The sequence below is a fragment of the Gavia stellata genome, chromosome 5 (genome assembly GCF_030936135.1).
Source record: "Gavia stellata isolate bGavSte3 chromosome 5, bGavSte3.hap2, whole genome shotgun sequence".
Classification (NCBI taxonomy): domain Eukaryota; kingdom Metazoa; phylum Chordata; class Aves; order Gaviiformes; family Gaviidae; genus Gavia; species Gavia stellata.
The window spans coordinates 57,308,139-57,327,382 of record NC_082598.1 but is presented as its reverse complement, the minus strand read 5'-3'; the positions used below and the strand labels follow the sequence as shown (position 1 = coordinate 57,327,382).

The 19,244-nt window shown below is 37.2% G+C and overlaps 1 protein-coding gene across 3 annotated transcripts in view; it reads left to right on the top strand.

Annotated features, from left to right (window-relative positions):
• The first annotated feature begins 2,243 nt into the window (after nt 1–2,243).
• Nucleotides 2,244–19,244, top strand: part of TBCK (TBC1 domain containing kinase) — a 107,590-nt gene continuing 90,589 nt past the window's right edge. For all 3 annotated transcript variants that reach the window (XM_009816855.2, XM_009816854.2, XM_009816853.2), the window contains exons 1-2: nt 2,244–2,436; nt 4,843–4,915. In XM_009816855.2, coding sequence (XP_009815157.2) covers nt 2,244–2,436; nt 4,843–4,915 — 266 coding nt within the window. The remainder of the gene's footprint in view (nt 2,437–4,842; nt 4,916–19,244) is intronic.

Genomic DNA, 19,244 nt, shown 5'->3' with positions numbered 1-19,244 from the left:
GTTAAAACTTTCCAATTGGAACTTGCTGCATGCCAATAAATCTTCGTGCTTGCACTGAGTCCAATTTATGTCTTTCCAATGGAATATTCTAACTGTAAATTGCATTGTTGGCATCCTAAAATCACTTCCAAAATTAAATATTCATGAGAGATGAAAGCATTGTATCTTTAAAATAAAACTTTTAATACAAAAATACTACTATAAAAACTCTAATGCTCAATTCTGTTTCAGATTTATTTTCTTCCTTTTAAGTTTGATTCCTTAATGCTACGCATTCATATTTAATATGATGATGTATATTAGAATTCAAGTGTACATATCTTATGTCTGTATTTCTTCAGGAGAAAAAAAAACTCCACAAATGAGAGCAGTGTTATATTTGCTTTGTATCTTAAATTGGACTGTGTTAGTTAAAACAGAAGGTACATTCCATAATTTCCATTTGTATGGACTTAGTAAATGTGCCTTGTATATAAGGATCTCTCTGCAACCTGTTGTGGGGTCACTCTCTCGATTAAGATTCACAAAAGAAACTAGGATTTTACTGGGAATTTTATGCTGGGAACAAGGTTATTCCCTTAGAGAAAAAATAACTTTGAGACACTAAAGTATTAAACGATCTGTTTCTACTGTGTGACTTTCTCATGAGAGAATAGCTTTTCCTGAAAGCAGCAGGTCACTGTTGGCTGAAAGAATAATTAAAAAGTAGCACTTAGCTTTGTTAGTGCTCTGCATAAGCTTATTCTACTTGTTTTTTGTTTCACGAAGCCACTAAGATGATAAAAAATTATCACATCTGCTTTGAAAGAATTATGTTGGTTTTATACTTCAAGCTTTTCATATTTTTTCTCTTATGGTCTTCAAATCCTGAGGGTTCTTCCTCCTCTTTTCCTGGAGCAACTGCATATCTGTTTCTACTCTTTAGAGCTTATAATTACTATTCTCTAGCTGACAAGAGAGTTGGATGTGCTTTCCACATCAGTGGGCTATTTCTGTTGATTGTATACACAGATGCCTCCAGACTCTGCCATAATGTCTCTGGAGTTGAAGTGAGCTGGATGGTACTCTTCTGCATAGGCTTGTTAATGAAGCTTTTTTTATTCTGTGGCCTCTTGTCCCATGTTGTGTGGAAGTGCCATCTACTTCACTGTCACAGCTTCCAGACCAGAGCTCATAAGCTTGGCCTTTTTATCTCTGTTTGTATATGTATCCTTATACAGAAGTATGTATGTGCTATGGAAGTTAATTTGTACAGGGGGTTAATACTGCTTAATGACAGCTTGTAGTGTCTGGAGTGACCATCTGGGTAATCCAGAAATGAGCTGAGCAGCGGCTTGATTCAGTTTTTGGATTTTGGAGCTTGGTTCCTCATATTAAATTCTTAGTTTGCTAGTAAAAAGAGGTCAAGCAGTTTTATTTTGAGTCCTAGCTGACTGTAGAAGTGTCTGTTACTTGTGCATGTTTTAGATTTTCATATTCTTGAATGGCATAATGCCTGGTAATGGAAAAGTGCAGAGAAAATGTTTAGTTTGCACTGATTTGAAATGCATAGTTCAGAGTAGAGAGAAAAATGGTCATGAAACTAAATGCTCCTGGAACTGAATTGCGAGCTAACTTATTTCGCTTGACTGTCCCACAAAACCATTTAATGTAGATTACTTCCTTAATTTGTTATTGAGTCAGTGTGTGAGCTAGCAGTTTACCTATGAGTAGGGAAAGAAATGGTGGTAGGACAGAAGACTGTTACTTCATAGCTTTAAATATTAGGAAAGCTATAGTATATAGATGCTGGATTATTACTAAATCTGTGGTAATCTGGATTTGTGGCCTGCTGATACAAGGTGGTATCGTAGAAGAGGATTTTTTTTTGGTGCCTTTACTTTTTTTTGAATAAATAACCTACTATATTGCAGTAGTCATCTGAAGATTGCTTGCATTAAAGCATTTATCTGCTCCTAGAAATAGTTTTATTTGATTCTTAAACCTGTGTTTAAAACTATCACTATGTTTTCATCTTTAAATGTAGTGTTTATGATGCAGCACCACTGTATTATTATTATTGTATTCATTATGCAAAAATGTCCCATTCCCCCAAAACAGAGAAAAGAAGAGTTTTAATTGCATTATTTAGTAAGCAAGTAGTAAGTTGAGTCAAGAGAATCTGTATCTTTTGCAGATAAATTTTTACTTCTCTTTTTAAGGAACACAAATTGCTCTGAAGGGCTTAAGATTGCGTGAAAAAGATGTTTCCTTTAAAAGACACTGAGATGGGTGCCTCCACCTTCTTTGCCTCAGCTCTGCCACATGATGTTTGTGGAAGTAATGGCCTTCCTCTGACACCTAACTCCATCAAAATTTTGGGGAGATTTCAAATCCTTAAAACAATCACCCATCCCAGGCTTTGCCAGTATGTTGACATTACCAGAGGTAAACATGGTGAGTATCTGTTTAATAAGGAAATTTTATGTATGGTTACAGTTATATTTTTGTGACAATATATCTGAAGGTGACTGAGCAGAATATTGCCTGTATAGCACCAGAAAATGGCTGGTTTTCAGTCTCAAAATTACTGTATGCCTTTGCTGTGACTGGCACTACTGGGGCTTTTGTTTCTTCTCTGCAGAGTCAAGGCAGGGGTTAGTTGTCTGACCTCTTTTGTTATATGTTATGCTAACTGATAAAAGCTGAGAACTTTCTTCTTTTTATACCTCACTGTAAAATTCTTGTAATCAATTGCTGTGCCATGTCTTTGTGGGGAACATTGAGATACATGTGTATTTGATGCTGAGCTTCTACACCCATGTTCTAATCTGGTGAACATTTTCATGTGGTGGTTAGGTTTCTTGTACTTGATTTGCAGCTGTTCTTCTTGTCTCAGTCATCTCGTGTCTTGGCTGCAAGCTTCCCTTATTATTTTCTTTTTATTCTACCTTTTTAAGATCTCTCCCACTAACAATTACTTTATTCCAGTACAGATTTTTTTTTTTTCAGTAACTGTATCACACTTACTGTTAGCTCAAATAAGGCTTCAGTTGTTTTTTTTCCGCTCCAGATGACCCTATTCTGTTGCAGGCTCAGCAGGAGTACAGCACTTAATTTCCACAAAAAGGCTGCAACACCTGTGACAACTTAAGTGGTTGCCACCTTTAACTTTTAAATAAACAATGTTCCCATCTAGAAGTGCATTGTATGTATTTGTTTGATTAGCTACAGGGTCTCATAAAGTAGGGCAAGTAATTTTTTCCCCTTTATAATGCAGTATGATAGGATGTTTCAGATTTTTAAGAAAATTAGGATATTGCCAATTCCAAACACTGAAGTATTCCATGGGGTGGGGGGTTCTTTGTGTGTTTTCATTTGCTCTCAAACTTGTAAATTTTTCATTTTCTGTGGTCAGAAGGTCTAGAAAGTTTATTCATTTTCATCTTGTTTTTGCTAGTACCTCTTGAAATGGAAACCGGGTTTTTCTTACAATACTGTTTGAGATGAAAACTTAAGAAATATTAGCTAACATAACATTTAGTAAGTAAAAGATGGTTAAATAGGAAAACGTGGACTTTTTGACGATGAAGAGTCAATGACGTGAAGGTGTATGAGTGTGTATAAATATGAAGGAGAAAATACCAGGAGACTGTTCTGTTCCTAGTGGTTAGAATATCAGTTAATCACTTTCAAATAATATGGCAAATTTGGTGGCAAATTTTGTTATTCTGATACTGACAACATTTTTCACTTGTCAATCCTATGCATAGTGATTTAATGTTATTTTTCTTGCAAATGTCATTTTCTACCCTTACAGAGAAATACGAAAGCAGACTAGGAAAATAATGCAAAAAAAAAAAAAAAATTATTAGAGGTATGCATACCCCCCCAAAGACTCTGAAAAGGTGAATATAAAAGTAATAGAAAAACATTGAAACTGAAATATTTTTCTTTTAAATTAATCTACTTGTAAGTCTTTGCTAGCATTGTAGAAGGCAATCCCAGAATTTTTTCTTCCAGAGAAAGCTTAAATGGTTCTTTGATTTCAAAAAGGAGAAACAAAGAGTTAAGTAATAAGCATTCCAGCTTCAGTGTGATGGCTTGTGTTCCTCAAAGTATTTTCTATCTTTATCTTACTGTAACAGTTGTCTTATAAAAATATGTTTGCAGTAGATTAGTTTGATTTGGTTTTGAATCTGAACATTTGCTACTAGCTACGAGTAGGGGAAGCAGCAAACCCTAGCTTCTTTAGGAGTTATCTCACACTCCCATGTAATATCTTACACCATCGTCTTCTCCTGCTTTATAACCGCTGTCTTCGGTGCAACAATTGTTTTGTCTTTTCCTCTGTATTCAGAGACAGCCCATCAATCTTCAGAACATGTGGGACCTTGCAAGTCCTGTAGCTGTTGTTGGGCAAGAGGTACTAGAGCCGGTAATGTGCTAGCTGGCCCATCAGGACTGAAACTCCTGTGCTCACTCTGAGACCCTTTTCTCAAAGCTGGCATTACTTTGAGTCTCTCATCAACCTAGCAAATTTGTAGATGCTTATCTTTTTTGAGACCTCTATTCTTATGTCAAATCTGACTGATATTGGCTGAGGCTTTCAACATTTATTAGGAGGTTACTGGATAGATGGATGGATTGACGGTGCTTTGCATGAGGAAACAGGAAAGATAATCTGCTGTATCTCGTAAGTGAAAGTGGTGGTGATATCCACAAGTTGTACATCTTTAACATGTAATTATGTGTAATTGTCCATACTATGTATGTCAAAATACTTTAACATCTGCCAAGTCTGTACTCCCATTGTCTCATTTGGATTCTAGTCCTCTTACACTTTTTTTTTTTTCCAATTAGAGAGATTGGTTGTGGCGGCTGAACACTGTGAAAAGAGTCTGGAAGATCTGCTACGAGAAAGAAAGCCAGTCAGGTAAGGTGTCAAACTAAACTCAAATTCACTCACCATAATTTCGCATATCATCTGTGGCAAAGTCCCGGACCTTTTTTTAACTTTTACTGGTTTATATAAATTTTACTCTGTTACTTAACCTAAAGACATTGTTTATCCGATAAACGCATGCCTGAAAGAGGGAGTACTTATTTCCATACGACTCTAAAAGCTTGAAGAGTTATGGGGAACTTGCTTACAACTGAAATGCTTTGTAACTCAAAATCCTGTCTGTCTTGTAATAGTAGTTTTGGGGTTTCTTTTTAAAAATAAAATCAGGCAGGATAAGTGTCTTCCTAAGAATTAATATGAAGATTGTATGTCTGCCAGATGATGAAATGCAATTTTCACTGGAAAGGACAGAATTTGGTCTGTGTTTTTCACATGCACAAATGTATTCATTTATTAACTAGAAAGTGGACAGGGTGTCAGATACATATGCCAGGGTGCTAATAAGTGATTTGAATTTGGGTTAATGTAGTCACTTCAGCAAGGCTTTTGTCAAAACCAAGTCCAAAGGCTGGATGTCAAGAATATTTGCTTTCATACTAGCATGTATAGAATAGTTGAGCTGTATCTTTAAAGAAGCAAACAAACAAATAAAATCCCTATCGGACTTGTTGCTATAAATGTTAACTGTAATTTTAAAGTCTATCACTATTACCTTTGGAGAAAAGAAGTGGTCTCTTGTCCTAAAGAATATGTAACACAGAAAATGTGGAGAGTGGAAGAAGAGTAACATTATTTCCATTTGGGATAGAAAGGCATTGTAGGCTAACTGGGTATTTCCAGAACACACGGATGTATAAATATAAAACACATTTAGAGAAAACCAAAGTCTCTTCATTCTAGTTTCTGAAAAGTTTATAGCAAGCATTAGATTTCATCTTTCTTGATATTCATGCAAGCACAGAGATGATTGATTACTCAGTAAAATAATCAACAGTTTTATGTGTCTTCCCAGTTAATGTTAGGCATCTCAGGTGGGCTGTGTTTGATAAGGTACTTTCCAGATAGACTTCCTGTGACTCATCCCAAATTAGATTTGTATAAAGGGAGTAATACTGGATCTGTAGCCTTTTGAGCCTTGCGACCCCTAAATAGGATGCTAACAATGTTGTCTGGCAGAGATAAATCTAAATGCAAAATGCCCTGTGCCTTTCTTTCAGCTTTTTGTGAACTTAAGCTTGTATGACAGTATGTGTTGCAGAGGACTATAGCTTGAGGAATGTTAGGCAAATATGGCTTCCATTTTTTCTTGAAATAGAGAGGAGTTTAGGTGTAAAGGGCTTTTCATCTGTGATATATATTACAGCCCTTCACACAGTTTTGCATCAGGTTTCTATTGTGCAAAGTTCCAGAAATAGAGCATCAGAAGCTCTTTGCTTTCCTGTTTAGTTCATTTCTCACACTGTTCTTTGAACGCGTGTATCTTGGTGTCAGATGAGAAACAGTCCAGACTGTCTGCTGCCTCTTGACTGTTTTTGAAAACGCATGCATGTAGCTATATTAATTTGCTTTGAATTGCTTGATACAGTATACTTATGCAGATTCTCTGACAATTTCTGTTGCAATTGAATCCTGCAGCCTTAGAATTGCAAGGGGCAAGATGTCCTTTTTTGAGAGGGGAAAAAAAATACGTAATTCTATAAACAAAACTTTCTCAAGTAACAGTTGTGGTCTGTATGCACATCCATTATGCTCTTCTATACTAGCATGTGTTTTGTGGCACCCAAAAAGTTTTTTGAGACCTTTTTAGACAGTTTGCTAAGGTATGCAACTTTGGTTTTTTTGACATGCTGAGAGATGTTACTTGGTTTGTGACAATTACCTCAGCTATTTGGGCTGTGACTCTGTTGAGAGTAGATGCATAAAGCCTGGCTTGATTTTTTCCTCTTGGCTTGAGAGAGATTTTACTGAAATAAATTATTCTACTATCTGATCTTTCTTTTAATGAGCCAATTGGGATTTCTTCAGGAAGTAACACCCAAGGCATAGGGCTAAAATATAGCCAGTATGTGTGTTCATAGCTTTAAGAGACACTAGTGATTCATCGACTGTAAATTACCGCTTTTGCAGTGGTAGCTAAAAGATAAATTCCGTTCACTTCAAATGAAGCTTCTTGCAAGACTGACATTTTCCCTCTACTGCTTTTTTTTTTTTAACGGAAACAGACATTTTTGGTTCTTCTGTGAGACCCATAAATTTCCAGAAATAACTTGGATGGACCAATTCCCAGTTATTGGTTATGGGATCTGTCTATATCAATTACCTTTGGAGGGAAATGTTTGGCTTTTTCCATGTATTCTGATTGTATTGGTCAATGATAGCATAGCTGGTTACACATCCGGAGTTGATGTGTATGCTATTGCAATTAATTTTATAAACTGTTTATGGAATGCGAGAAGCTGCTCTTCTGGTTTCTAGATTAATTTTCCTTACGCTTGCCAGTAACTTAAGTCCTTTGCACCTGTACCACAAGCTGATGTAAAATCAGCAGGAAATCTTCTATTATGTTAGTGCTGAAATTCAAGACGTTACATTATGGACTGTCTGTCTTTCCATACATACTGCAAAAACAGGCCATACAGCTGTCTGGTAGTTATTTGCAGTTAATCTTTCCTGAAGTCATGCATCAAGTGTAGCATACATTCTTTAATATATGAATTATATTTAAAAAAAAAAAAAAAGAAATGCAGCAGAGTTCTTTATTCAGTTAAACTTCACCAAGTTTTCCAATTCTAATGAATCAGTTGCACATAGGGGCTACATACTGGAAGTTAGAGCTCTAACCATTTACCTTATCTGCTCTGTCACAGTGCAGTAAGTCATTTTACTGAGCATACCAAATTTTATAGAACTTGGATTTGTGATATATTCAAGAATTCATTCATTATCTAACAATACTGTGACAGCAGTCCCCAGGAATTACAAAGATGGTTTGCCATTTTCTTCAAAGTTAACATGCTCAACTTCACGTTCAAAGGGCAGTGCAAGTAAGTGTTCGGTAATTTATGGCCAGATTATTTTCTCTTTTGAGTGATGCATATTTGGGATCCTAGAAGGAGCATGTGCTGCTGTTAGAACTCTATCAGGTAAATTTCAAGAACTTTCAAATGGATTAAATGAGTCAGCTCTTTGCAATTCTTACCGCAGGTAATCAGATGCAGAAGAGGAATTTAATACAGCTTTTTATTGTTTTCTGTGTTTTATTCAGAGGATAGCCATGTGGACATTGTAACTACAATTAATGCTTCTAAAAGTGACATTAATTCCAATTTTCTTTGCTGTGCTTCCACAGGGCATCATAATAACAGCAGGGGGGCTGTTTTGGAGTTGTGTGCCACAGGGAACTCAGGCTGCAACTATGGATAAGTTAGGGTAGGATAAGAATTTTAGGCATTGAAGTCCCATTTTTTTATCACACCAGTATCCATTTTCCTCTGTGTGAGAGATTGTAGTCTGGGTCATTGTTTCCTGTTTGTTTATTCCCGATTTGTCGTCCTTTCTGTTGTTACTCTGAATTGGAAAAAGCATGCACTTAATTTTAGGTTATAACAGTCACATTAGTGCAAAATCAGCTCTCTGAAGTATGTTCAGAAGTCAGTTAAATTTTTAAAAGGCTAGGAATTTATGTACATAGTGAAGCAAAAATAGTAAATACCTGATTTAAGCTCATAATAGTTTACTGCTGCTAAGAGCTTTGAAAATGTGTCTCGGTCTGACTGGCTTCCTCTGTGTCTTCTTGCGCATGCAAGGTTTTTTTTCGTGTGAATTAATTGAAAATAAGTCACAAAAAATTATGGTAGGTAGAAGTTTTGTACTTCAACAGTCTCACTAAGGGTAGTTTTCATGTTTGTGGCAGTCAAGATTTTACTAGATTTTCAAAGTTGCTAGTTATTTTAGCACTGTTGATACCGCAGACCAGAATGTAAGATGTGAGTTTATTTTTAAGGTTCTCCATCTTTTAAACACATTTACAACTACTCCTTTGGGATACCTTTTCCAGACAGTGTTAAAAGAGTTATTTTCTCTGCTCCTGTGCTGTTACAATAGGAGTTGTGAGGTTTTCCTTTTCTGTCACGCTTGAAGTGTGTTTCTTCTTTGAAGAAGTTGGTCTGCACTTGTATTCATAATAATAAAAATGCCAGCAAATACTGACATTCAGCAGACTTTTGGTACCTACAATATTGTTTCTGGATTGGTCTTCAATTTGTGGCTTGGGCAGTCTAAGCTTATTCCTTTCTTCAATAAAATATAGTTGTCATATGTTTTGAAAGTCATGGTTTTGAAAAATTACTAGTGAACCATCAGAGATACAAGGTATAGTTTGTTATACACGGAACATTTGATGGGAAGCAGACTGTGTCTGCAGCTGTTTACTAGTTTGGAGAAAACATGATCTGACTGATTCGGATGAGTACATTTTATTTGGCTATATTAAACAGTTGTCTGCTCGTTGATTGGATTAGATTTCTCTATGCCATCCTTGCTGTTAATGTGCTTTTGGCAAACTTGAAGTGAAACTATGTTACAGAAGAGATTATTAGACGGGGGGGAAGCAATTTCTGAGTAGCCAGGGATTCTTCAAAAATATTGTAAGACAGGTGCAAGTCATCAAAAGGCTGAAGGTTTTACATGATTTGACTTGAAGAGCTGCATATGAGCAGAACTTCAAGGGCTGAGCATATTCTGCTTTGAATCAAGTCTGTGTTGGAATTTCACATGAGAAATCCATATGTCATAATGAGGCTGCATTTAGTAAGGATAAATGATGAAGTAGTAAAATGAAGTAGCATTAATAAACAAACTTAAAATTATTTTTTTCCGAAGCATGTGTGAGAGTCTATAGTTTGGGCATTTTGTGTCTGTAGAGTTTTCCTTTAGTTTCTTGCCAATGCTTTACTTCCAAAGCTGTGCTGAAAGATTAGCCATTAGTCCAGACTCATTTATATATCGTCCAATGATGCTTTTCTTCATATAGGAGTATTTTTTATTTCTGTAAGTAATTTGAAGTCTGACTGCAAATCTTACTGTAGCATTCCTTTTAGCATAGATTGTCTCCTGTGACTGCCTTTCCCCTCACAACGAGAAAATGATTGTTTGGAATGGAAAAGGGGTATAGCTTTCATGAGGTAGTCAAGGTGAACATTATTGCTCTTGATGTCTGAGTGACCTTTTTGGGTATGGAACCAAATTCTTCATATAGTTGGCTGCAATGTTTGATGCCAGCACGAAGACATCCCAGAACATGTGTCCATGTCTCCCTTACATGTGAAGTGTAACAGTGAGTGCATGCTTGTTTCTTATCTTCCTTTCTTCCAGGAAGAAAGAAAACAGAAGAATCCTACTCTTTGAGATGATGATCATCTCTGCTTCTTGCTGTTAAAAAGTAGATATGATGGCTGCATACAACATGAAGTCTGTAGATGTGGAAAAAGTGTGTAATTGTATTTCAACCTTTTGCTCTACTATGCTTCTTCTGTAGTTGCTTGTAGACACTTCATACAGATTTCCGTGCTAAAAGCAGTATTAAAGATCTTGAGCGGAAGATGAGTTATGCTGAGTTAATTGAGAACAAAAGTAGCGGAGAGTTTTGAGTCTTCAGTATCTAGTGAAAGAGGATGTTGAGTTTCTCTCAAACAGACCAAACGCCATCCTCGGCAGGAGGGTGGCTTCATCCTGCAGAGATTATTTCTGCAAGGAATTGTGTAAGGATCAGTGTTAAAACTCCATTCTGCATAAATGAGCAAAGTACTACTAATGATCTAATGGCTGCAAAACCAAATGTCAAATTTGTACCATGCAAATCTTACTGGATTTAAGCCACGTTATTAATCTTAATGTTGATTTATGATAGTTGTGTTTAGAATAAAAATTGCCTGTCGACTTGCGAGAATACGATGTGGTTAGTATATGGTTATTCTAACTTAATACAGTGTTTGACACTTCCACCCTGCTTTTGGGAAGGAAAAGAAGGAAGAGCTAACACTCATTAAACTTGCAATACAGTGCATACTTCTAGAAAGGGATTATATTTTTAAAGTGCAAGTTCTTGCATTTGGAACTACTGAGCAATGTCTTCAGGGGAGCATTTGTCACTAATTAGGGATCAGACAGCTGGTTTATTTAGATGCATTGATATGCTTGCAAACATTTCTAACGTCATTGTGGTTTGAGATGATAATTTCTTCTGTGCATATGGATGTTCTCTCCCTGGGTTCATGCTCCTCTATTTTACAGTGCAAATAGACCCAGACTTGTGCCTTCATTCCAAGCTAGCTGCTTTCCTACCTAGAAGCTGCATTAGTCCCATACCGTCCCTGCATCAGTGTTGTGCCAGACTTGAAATTACAGATTTACAGAACATAATGTTCTGGGAAACATCATATAGCCCCTTTTTACCCACCCTGCAATTTTATGGGCACCATATCATGAGCACAGTACTATGTTAACTGAATTACTTGGCTCTTGAACCAACAGGACCTTCAGATGGACATACATGTGCAGACAGAAGGAACTTGTATTGGGACTAAATATATGCATTTGCACGTATGTTTAAAACTAGATAGATACCAGGGAATTGGAGATTGCTGTGATAGGAGTATTTAGAAGGCTGGCAGATCAGGCTAGTTTTAATGTTTAAAACTGTTAATTTCATTCATTAACAGCACACATCTTGCTAAAGGTTAACTCATGCATGTTATTAATCATCACTGTGTACACAATACTGTTAGTCTTTAACACATATTGTAAATTAGCTGTGAGTATACAATACCACGGAGCTGGTGCTGTACAGTTAATGGTGGTTCTTGGAAGTCAAGGTGATCAGGCTTGAGAGCTCTTTGAGTGAAGTAAGAACCAGCGTGGGCTGATCTTTCTTCTACTATTATCTAGTACCTGATATTTTTATTTTATCACCACTCTTCAGTCTGGAGAAGAGGAGGCTGAGGGGAGACCTTATCGCTCTCTACAACTACCTGAAAGGGGGTTGCAGAGAGGTGGGTGCTGGTCTCTTCTCCCAAGTGACAAGCGACAGAACAAGAGGAAATGGCCTCAAGTTGTGCCAGGGGAGGTTCAGGATGGATATTAGGAAAAATTTCTTTACTGAGAGAGTAGTGAAACATTGGAAGAGGCTGCCCAGGGAGGTGGTGGAGTCACCGTCACTGGAGGTGTTCAAGGAACGTGTGGACGTGGCATTATGGGGCATGGTTTAGTGGGCATGGTGGTGTTGGGTTGATGGTTGGACTTGATGATCTTGCAGGTCTTTTCCAACCGTAGTGATTCTGTGATTCTCTCCAACCTCCGCAAGAGGTGGTCTCCTGTACTCCCAGTACTGCTTGTTTTGTCTTATGTTTTGCCAGTCATCCTTTTTATGTATTTGGGAGTATGTCCTGTGTATTTACAGTCTACTGTGCTTCTCTTGTTCTTTTGTCTGGCAACTCTTGTGTGGATTTCTCCTACATGCAACTATATCCTTCTCTATTTGCACCTTTGGTGATCACACTTCTCGTATTATTTTCAAGGAAATCGAATATTAATTATATGCTGATTAATACATTTCTAATTTATAGCCACAGGCATCTGCTTTGGCTACAGTTAAGTTTATTGTTACCTCTCTAGATGGGAGTTTCCTGCCTGTTGTGATGGCGTGTACTGGGATATAGATCAAAGTGATGTACTTCTAATGCCTTTTGGAATATTAGTTGTTAGCTATGAAATTCCTAACAGCACCATTGTTTATTGGCCTAGTTGCAAAGTCCCTTTGATCACCTGCATTTGCAGACTGTTCTTCTCTTGGAACTTTCTGTCCTGTTTCACTTTTGAGTAGCATCTGTACCATTGATATAGGGATCCAGATTTTTTGAGCTAAGTACTAAAACGTACCTAGGTATGGCTTTTAACCTTAGATATTTAGATTTATTTTTTAAAAGTATGGTATATCCAAATTGTTTGTTAAAAGAACACTGTTGCAGAGGCTACTGATTTACAGGAAATGCCTGGCTTTAGAAGAGCTGTGCACTGTTGCAATTTTTGTTCATAGCTTTAAAAATTCTGTTGCACTTTTATAAAATGGGGGGGCGAAGGCAGCGGGTTAATTAGGAATTAGTGATTAATTTTCTTATGCAGAGATGCCTAAAATGCTGAGAAATTTGTAGAGAGATTGCTTTAGTGCAGTTTTACGAAGTTCTAGGTGCTTTTCCTGCTATCCAGTAACTTGTAAAAAAGAACGCATGCTCAGTTATCATTCCTACTAATATCTGTACTTACTGGAGTTAGTAGTTATATTTGTTTCTTTGAAATTACTTTCCCTTTTTTTAAGTGTAATTTATTTTTTTAGAAGTTAATTATCTTCTAGTGTGTTAGATCTGCAGCTACTCTATCAAGAAGTAGCCAACAGGCCTGCCCCGCTCCCTTTTTTCCTTTTTTTTTTTTAAATTGGCAGTGCTTCACAGAACTGCAGAAATGAATAACAAAAAATCGATCCTGTCTGGCTGCAAGGACAGCATTATTTATTGTTAGCTAGTCACGATTTCTAGAGCTGTCAGTTCAGTTCATACTGCCACATAGTTGCAATAATGTTAACTGCATTAATAACTACACTTCATTTTCAGCTTTTATTTTAAAAATTTTCATTGATCAGATTCTTAATGAGATTTTTCTGATCCACCTGCGGCACCACAGAAAGAATGAGAGAATCCATCTCCTTGTGTAATGAAGTTAGGGATCCATCACTTCTGTTGCAGTGGGAAGGAGAAAGTCAGCATGGCTAACATTAAGCAAAACTCTATTCTCATGCCATAGATACCGGCCTTCCTTAAAAATTAAGTAAAATATGCAGTTGTCCATTGTAACCTTGAATGGGAGAAAGTACCTCTATGATCTTAAAGTGTCTGCTCAATACTTGGCCCTCAGTTGCAGTAGGGCAAGAGTCTTCCACCCGGAGAGGCTAACCACATACGCTCCCTGCCTGCCGTGGAAGAAGCTGTGGACAGCTGCAACTCATAATTTTGCCCCTGCTTGTGCCCTCCTGGTGCTGCAGGTAGGAGTTCATACAGGAACTGGCTGAGGCTGACAGCTGGCTCAGTCGTGGGGACGGCCTGGAGGCTGGCTGTACTCCCTTTGGCCCACAGTGCTAGAGTGTCTTTGTGGAAACCAGGAGCATAGGTTACTACAGGACAAGATGAGGTAAAAAAGCCTTGGATGATCTGTACTAAAAAAAGGGACCTTTCTCAGGCTATTTCTTTATTAGCAAGTAACGTGATCCAGTAGGAACAGATGTGTAAAGCAAAATGTGCTATATATCTTTTAGGGGTGCTGATTCCATATTGCTCCAGTCTGCTCTGGACCAAATGCTCGTTAGCAGCTGCAGGGCAATAGGCAGGTTCTCGATCCTACCTTCTGGTTCGTCTAAAAGGAATCCAATTTGTGTGCTCTGAAACCACTCTGAATCAAGCGTGGTAGGAGTGGCTGATCAGGAGGGTATACTTTAAAAGTATGCTCTGATCCGAGCTCAGGTCTTAATGTAGAGCTCCTTAAGTTGCCTTGAACTCTCTGCTGCAAACACAAAACTGAACGTTGCTGTTCTCATTTGTTTGACTTAAATAAAGCTCCGTTTTGCATAAGCTGCAGAAAAGCTGTGAGGTGGCCCTACATAAGTAGCTTATGTATCCCCTTTGCTGATTATCAAAGTAACCTGTAAGTAAAGTCAAATCTCGCCTCTTTTCGTCTTAGTTTCTCAGAATTCCTGACAGATAGAATTAATTGTCAAAGATGGGATAATTACTGTTTCAGTGCAGAGCGAAACAAGGGAAGCTAGTTGTGGGACATAGTTCTTGCTTTACTTAATATTTGTAGAATTACAGGTAAGATGCTGAAAGTAGATGATGATAGTTGGTTCTTGTATGAGTTTGAATGTGTTTGTGTGTACTTCTTGGTGGGGGGGGGAGAATTATTTTTCCCTGTATGTCCTCAGCAATGTCTACACATTCTTTAGTTTTAAATATAGTACCTGTGAGGTTGCTCGCTTTTGTGTTCTGAGCCACTGTAGTGAGATGGTATAACTTTTATAGCCCTCATGCAAATTCTTAAAATTCTGAACGCTTGTTCTTGTGTTATTTTCTTGACCGTTTGCTACCACAGAAAACTTTTTTGTGTGTTTGAGTTTGATTGGGGTTTTTTTAACAGAATGATAATGCCCACTTTCAATGCAGACTTCCTTCTTGCCATGTGAGGATTCTTGTGTGATAGTCACAAGATCATCTTTAATCTCTGCAGGAGATTATTCCTTGGCTGCTTCTTGCACTAAATTATGTGTGCAAGAAGACCGTTCTGCTCAGAGAAGCTGAATTCTTAAAAGGGAGCTCAGTTCTTCAGCTTTTAGGTCTTTGAGGAAGAGGAGCACTCTGTTTTTTTCATGGTCTGAGTGTTTTGAGAATTCTTTTAGCTTTTTGTGTGCTGGAGAGTGATTTGGGACTTTTTTTTTAATCCCCAAAGGGAAAAAAATCTTGGATTTATTCAGGAGCAGAAGATGTGGTGTTGATAATCCCGTTGTTACTAACATGTTCTTTCTTAACCATGTTACGCAGTAATTCATAATACATGATCTCTGAATTCAGGCAGTATTTTAATGGTTGGGACCCCCTTGCTTTGGGTGCCTGAGTATGAAAGGTGGATTTCCAGGACCTCATCTGTTCTGTTCTTTTCCAGCATAGTGAAAAGTGGCACATCTGTCCAAGCTGGGAGAGGTTCAAAGATAAGGAAAACACTGGATTGTGCAGTACCTGCTTGCTCTGCGATTAATTTATGTTTGGCTTCCAGACATAACTGAAGTTTGTGCAAGTTTATGATAAAATATAAAGGCAGACGTGAATTCTTTCCTGTCTGCTATCAGTAATATTTTGTAGTCTCCAGAAGAAGTCATTCACGTTTAAAACTCACTAAAGGAAATCTAGGCATTGGGTGTTTGGGGTTTTTTATTTTTACTCTTCAGACACTTTGATCTTCAGAGGTCTGCAGACTTAATACGATGACAATGAAAAATGAGATGAGCATTGGAGACGTTTCTTTCCTATACTTAGGCTATGGCTAGCCATTTGGTGACTCTCTGTACAAAATTTCCATCAAATCCTGAGCAGACAACCTTATCTTGGTTTTATTTTCTAGTGATTTCTGAAATCTCATTTTTCTTCTGCTCTTGTAATTTTATCCAAGATGATAAACAACTGGTACAAGCCAACTTCAGCTGTTTTAAAGTGCGGCATTTACAAAAGTAATAAAACATTGGGTTTGCTTTTCTTTATGGGGAAAAAAATGTTTAGCACTGTAAAACCACTGTTACAGTCTTCTGTGTATGCTGTGCATATGCATGTTCTTATAAGCAGAGAAGCTAATATGCAAACAAATTGGCTTAAGGGCAATACTAATTTTTTTATAGAGAATGCTTAAAGCAGACTTGAAATTCTGTGGATATTCCCCAATTCATTTATTTTAATGCATACGTTTGCTGTAAACTAAGAACTATATAATATAGGAATGAAATCCCTTGCTGAAAGACTCAACCAAAAGCATTGTTTCCAAATAAAATATCTTTAACTTTTTCTTGTGAATAATGTCACTCTAAGCAAAAACTTCTTAGAAAGCTTCCTTTTAGTAATGATATCTCAAAATAATTCCTCTGCTCGCAGTTGAAGGTATTACAAGACCTTTAGTCTTGTAATGACAAGGTTGCAGACTTTTCCTAAGAGCAAAAGTAGACTACGACCCACTACCCACCAGAATGAAAACTTGAAAAATGTTGCTGTCTTGGTGTTTGTTTCTGAAGGAATGTTGCCGTGACACTGATCTTTGTAGCAGAGAATCCTCGGCCCTAGTAAAACCACAGTTATCTTTATAAAGTGGATGTAAGGTTACAGCTTCCGGTTTATGAGACTTGAGTTCTGTCTGGATAAAGACAGCGGTGGCAGGAGAAGAATCTTCTGTCATCCTGTTGAGCTAAGCCTGAATGGCATAGTGGTTCAGGGTGAAAAGAGGCTACTTCAGTATCTGATAATAACGTACCTCAAGCATATGAACATTTGTTTTATTAAGACAGTGTCTCAAACGTACAGTCTAAGGTGGCCCACTGATACTATTCTTTCATAAGTACATGGCAGTGCCTTTGATGAAGAAAATGTTTTCCTTCTGGCCTTGGTGTATACAGGGAAGCTGCAGTAAGTTAACTGTAGCACAGTAAGGCAGTTCTGGTAATATCCTCCCACTCACCCCACTTCCCTTTTTTCATGGCAAAGATGATACTAGCAAACTCTGTTCAATATTACCTCTTTTCTTAATGGGAGGAGGCACAAAAGCAGTGATGAAATTAATCAGCAGTATCCTGTCAGCAAATCTTTGAAAAACAGTAATTTTGAGTGACTAATGCAAATAGTACTGAGACTTGCTGACTTTACGGAGTTGCTGCTGACCAAGCACATGGTAGTGTCCATTTTAAGTGTAGTATTGAAAGTGTTGAGTAACTTTTGGATATTTCTTGGGTGTATTAACAACACAGGATGCGCAGTTTTGGTTAATTACTATAATTTCTGATAACTGTAGGTTTGATGAGAAATTAACGCCTGGGCACTAAACACTTTTTGTTTCTCAGTGTGGATTCAGCAATCATTACAGATATCATCTGACTATAAACAGGGAGAGTGGAAATCATATTTTTTAAAACCTTTATAGTGAATGATTGTGGTGGCTATAAAAAATTATTATGTTCTTTCCCTTAAAAGAACACTTTAAACATGCTTGAGGTCAACGTAGTGTTGCTATAATTGACATTAGGACAACACTTACACTTAAAAATTCTACTTTAAAAAAAAAACAACTTACATTACACTATGTAATTGACAATACATAATGTAAGCTTTTTTTAAGTATAATTTTTTCTTAAATCTTTAATATATTTTTGAGGGAAAAATGTGGAAGAAGTGTGTTCTGTAAATTTAGTCTAATTGAAGTCATCATTTTATGTTAGTAATAGTCTCAAAACATCTACAGTGGTAGAAAAGAATAATAGGCCAAATTATGTTCTGTTAGCAGAATGCTGGGTAGACATCTCCAGCTCAAAATAGGATTTTTGTATCAAGAGTGCATTGCCTGATAACTGGATTTGGTAGTCTAACGTGCCAGCTTCAGCCATTGGAAAAAATGTCTTCATAGCATGTGCAGACCAAGGAGAACTTCCCCTTTTGATCGTTGGTTTGAAGAGGGGTTGCAAGGATTTGACCCTTTAAAATAACTGTGCTCTCAGATATGAAGGTATTCCAGATCCATACAACCAGAAGGCTGTGGAGAAGTTGCTAATGTGTGTTAACCAAATCCTAACTTTTCTGATGTAGAAGTGATATCAAAACAAGAAGAATACTTCTTGGTCTTCATCTATGCTGTTTATGTTCCTCAGAGTTTTTTTGTAGGAAAGGGAGATAGATTTCCTCCACTTCTTCAACTTTCCTACATTACGAAAATCCTGCATCTGTTGAGTTGTGCATCAGCAAAATTTCTCAGCAGTGCGATGCTGCCATGAGCTAGGTGAAGGGTAGCTGGTTCAGGGATAATGAAAATGTTTCGTGGAGCACCTTGCTTTTGTGTGTAATACCCACTTTCCCAAGTCCGTAACCACCTTTTATACTGCCATATATGCTGAAAGGATGTGCTGTCACTAGTGAGTTACAGGGATCGCATGGACTTTGAAATACATAGTATTCTTTTTCTGTAATTTTTTACTGCAAAGTCGGTGTTGCCAACTCTTGCCATTGTAATGTAACTATCATTTTGTGGTTTTTTAAAATGCCGGGTTAGTACAGTTTGATCACTTAGATGTGATTACTTTGACAGAAAAATCTTACCTATGTCGCTGTAACCATGAGCTTTTGTAGTCCTTCCCACCCCCTCCTTGTGGTAGTAGAAATATTCTTTTTTGAAGTCAGCCTCATGAATGTGTCGACCTGGTGGCTTCTTTTTATTATTATTTATGTATTAGTCATTCTGAATCAGGCATCTACCTTTTCTAATGGTTCCCATGGTATGAAGTTATTGGCTTTGTTTTCTTAACAAAGGTTATGGTGAAAAATTCAAACCCATGATTTTGTTTTACCCTCAAGTCTCCAAATTCTAGTACGTTTTCTGTCACTTATTTTCTATTTAAACATGTAATATTATGTGTTTAAGTCTGAAAAGATTCTTAGTATGTAAGAATTGTGACAGGACAGGATTTGGGAAGCAAGCAAAGTTTGCTTGCTACAAAAGTCACTTTCAGACTTCTTATGAA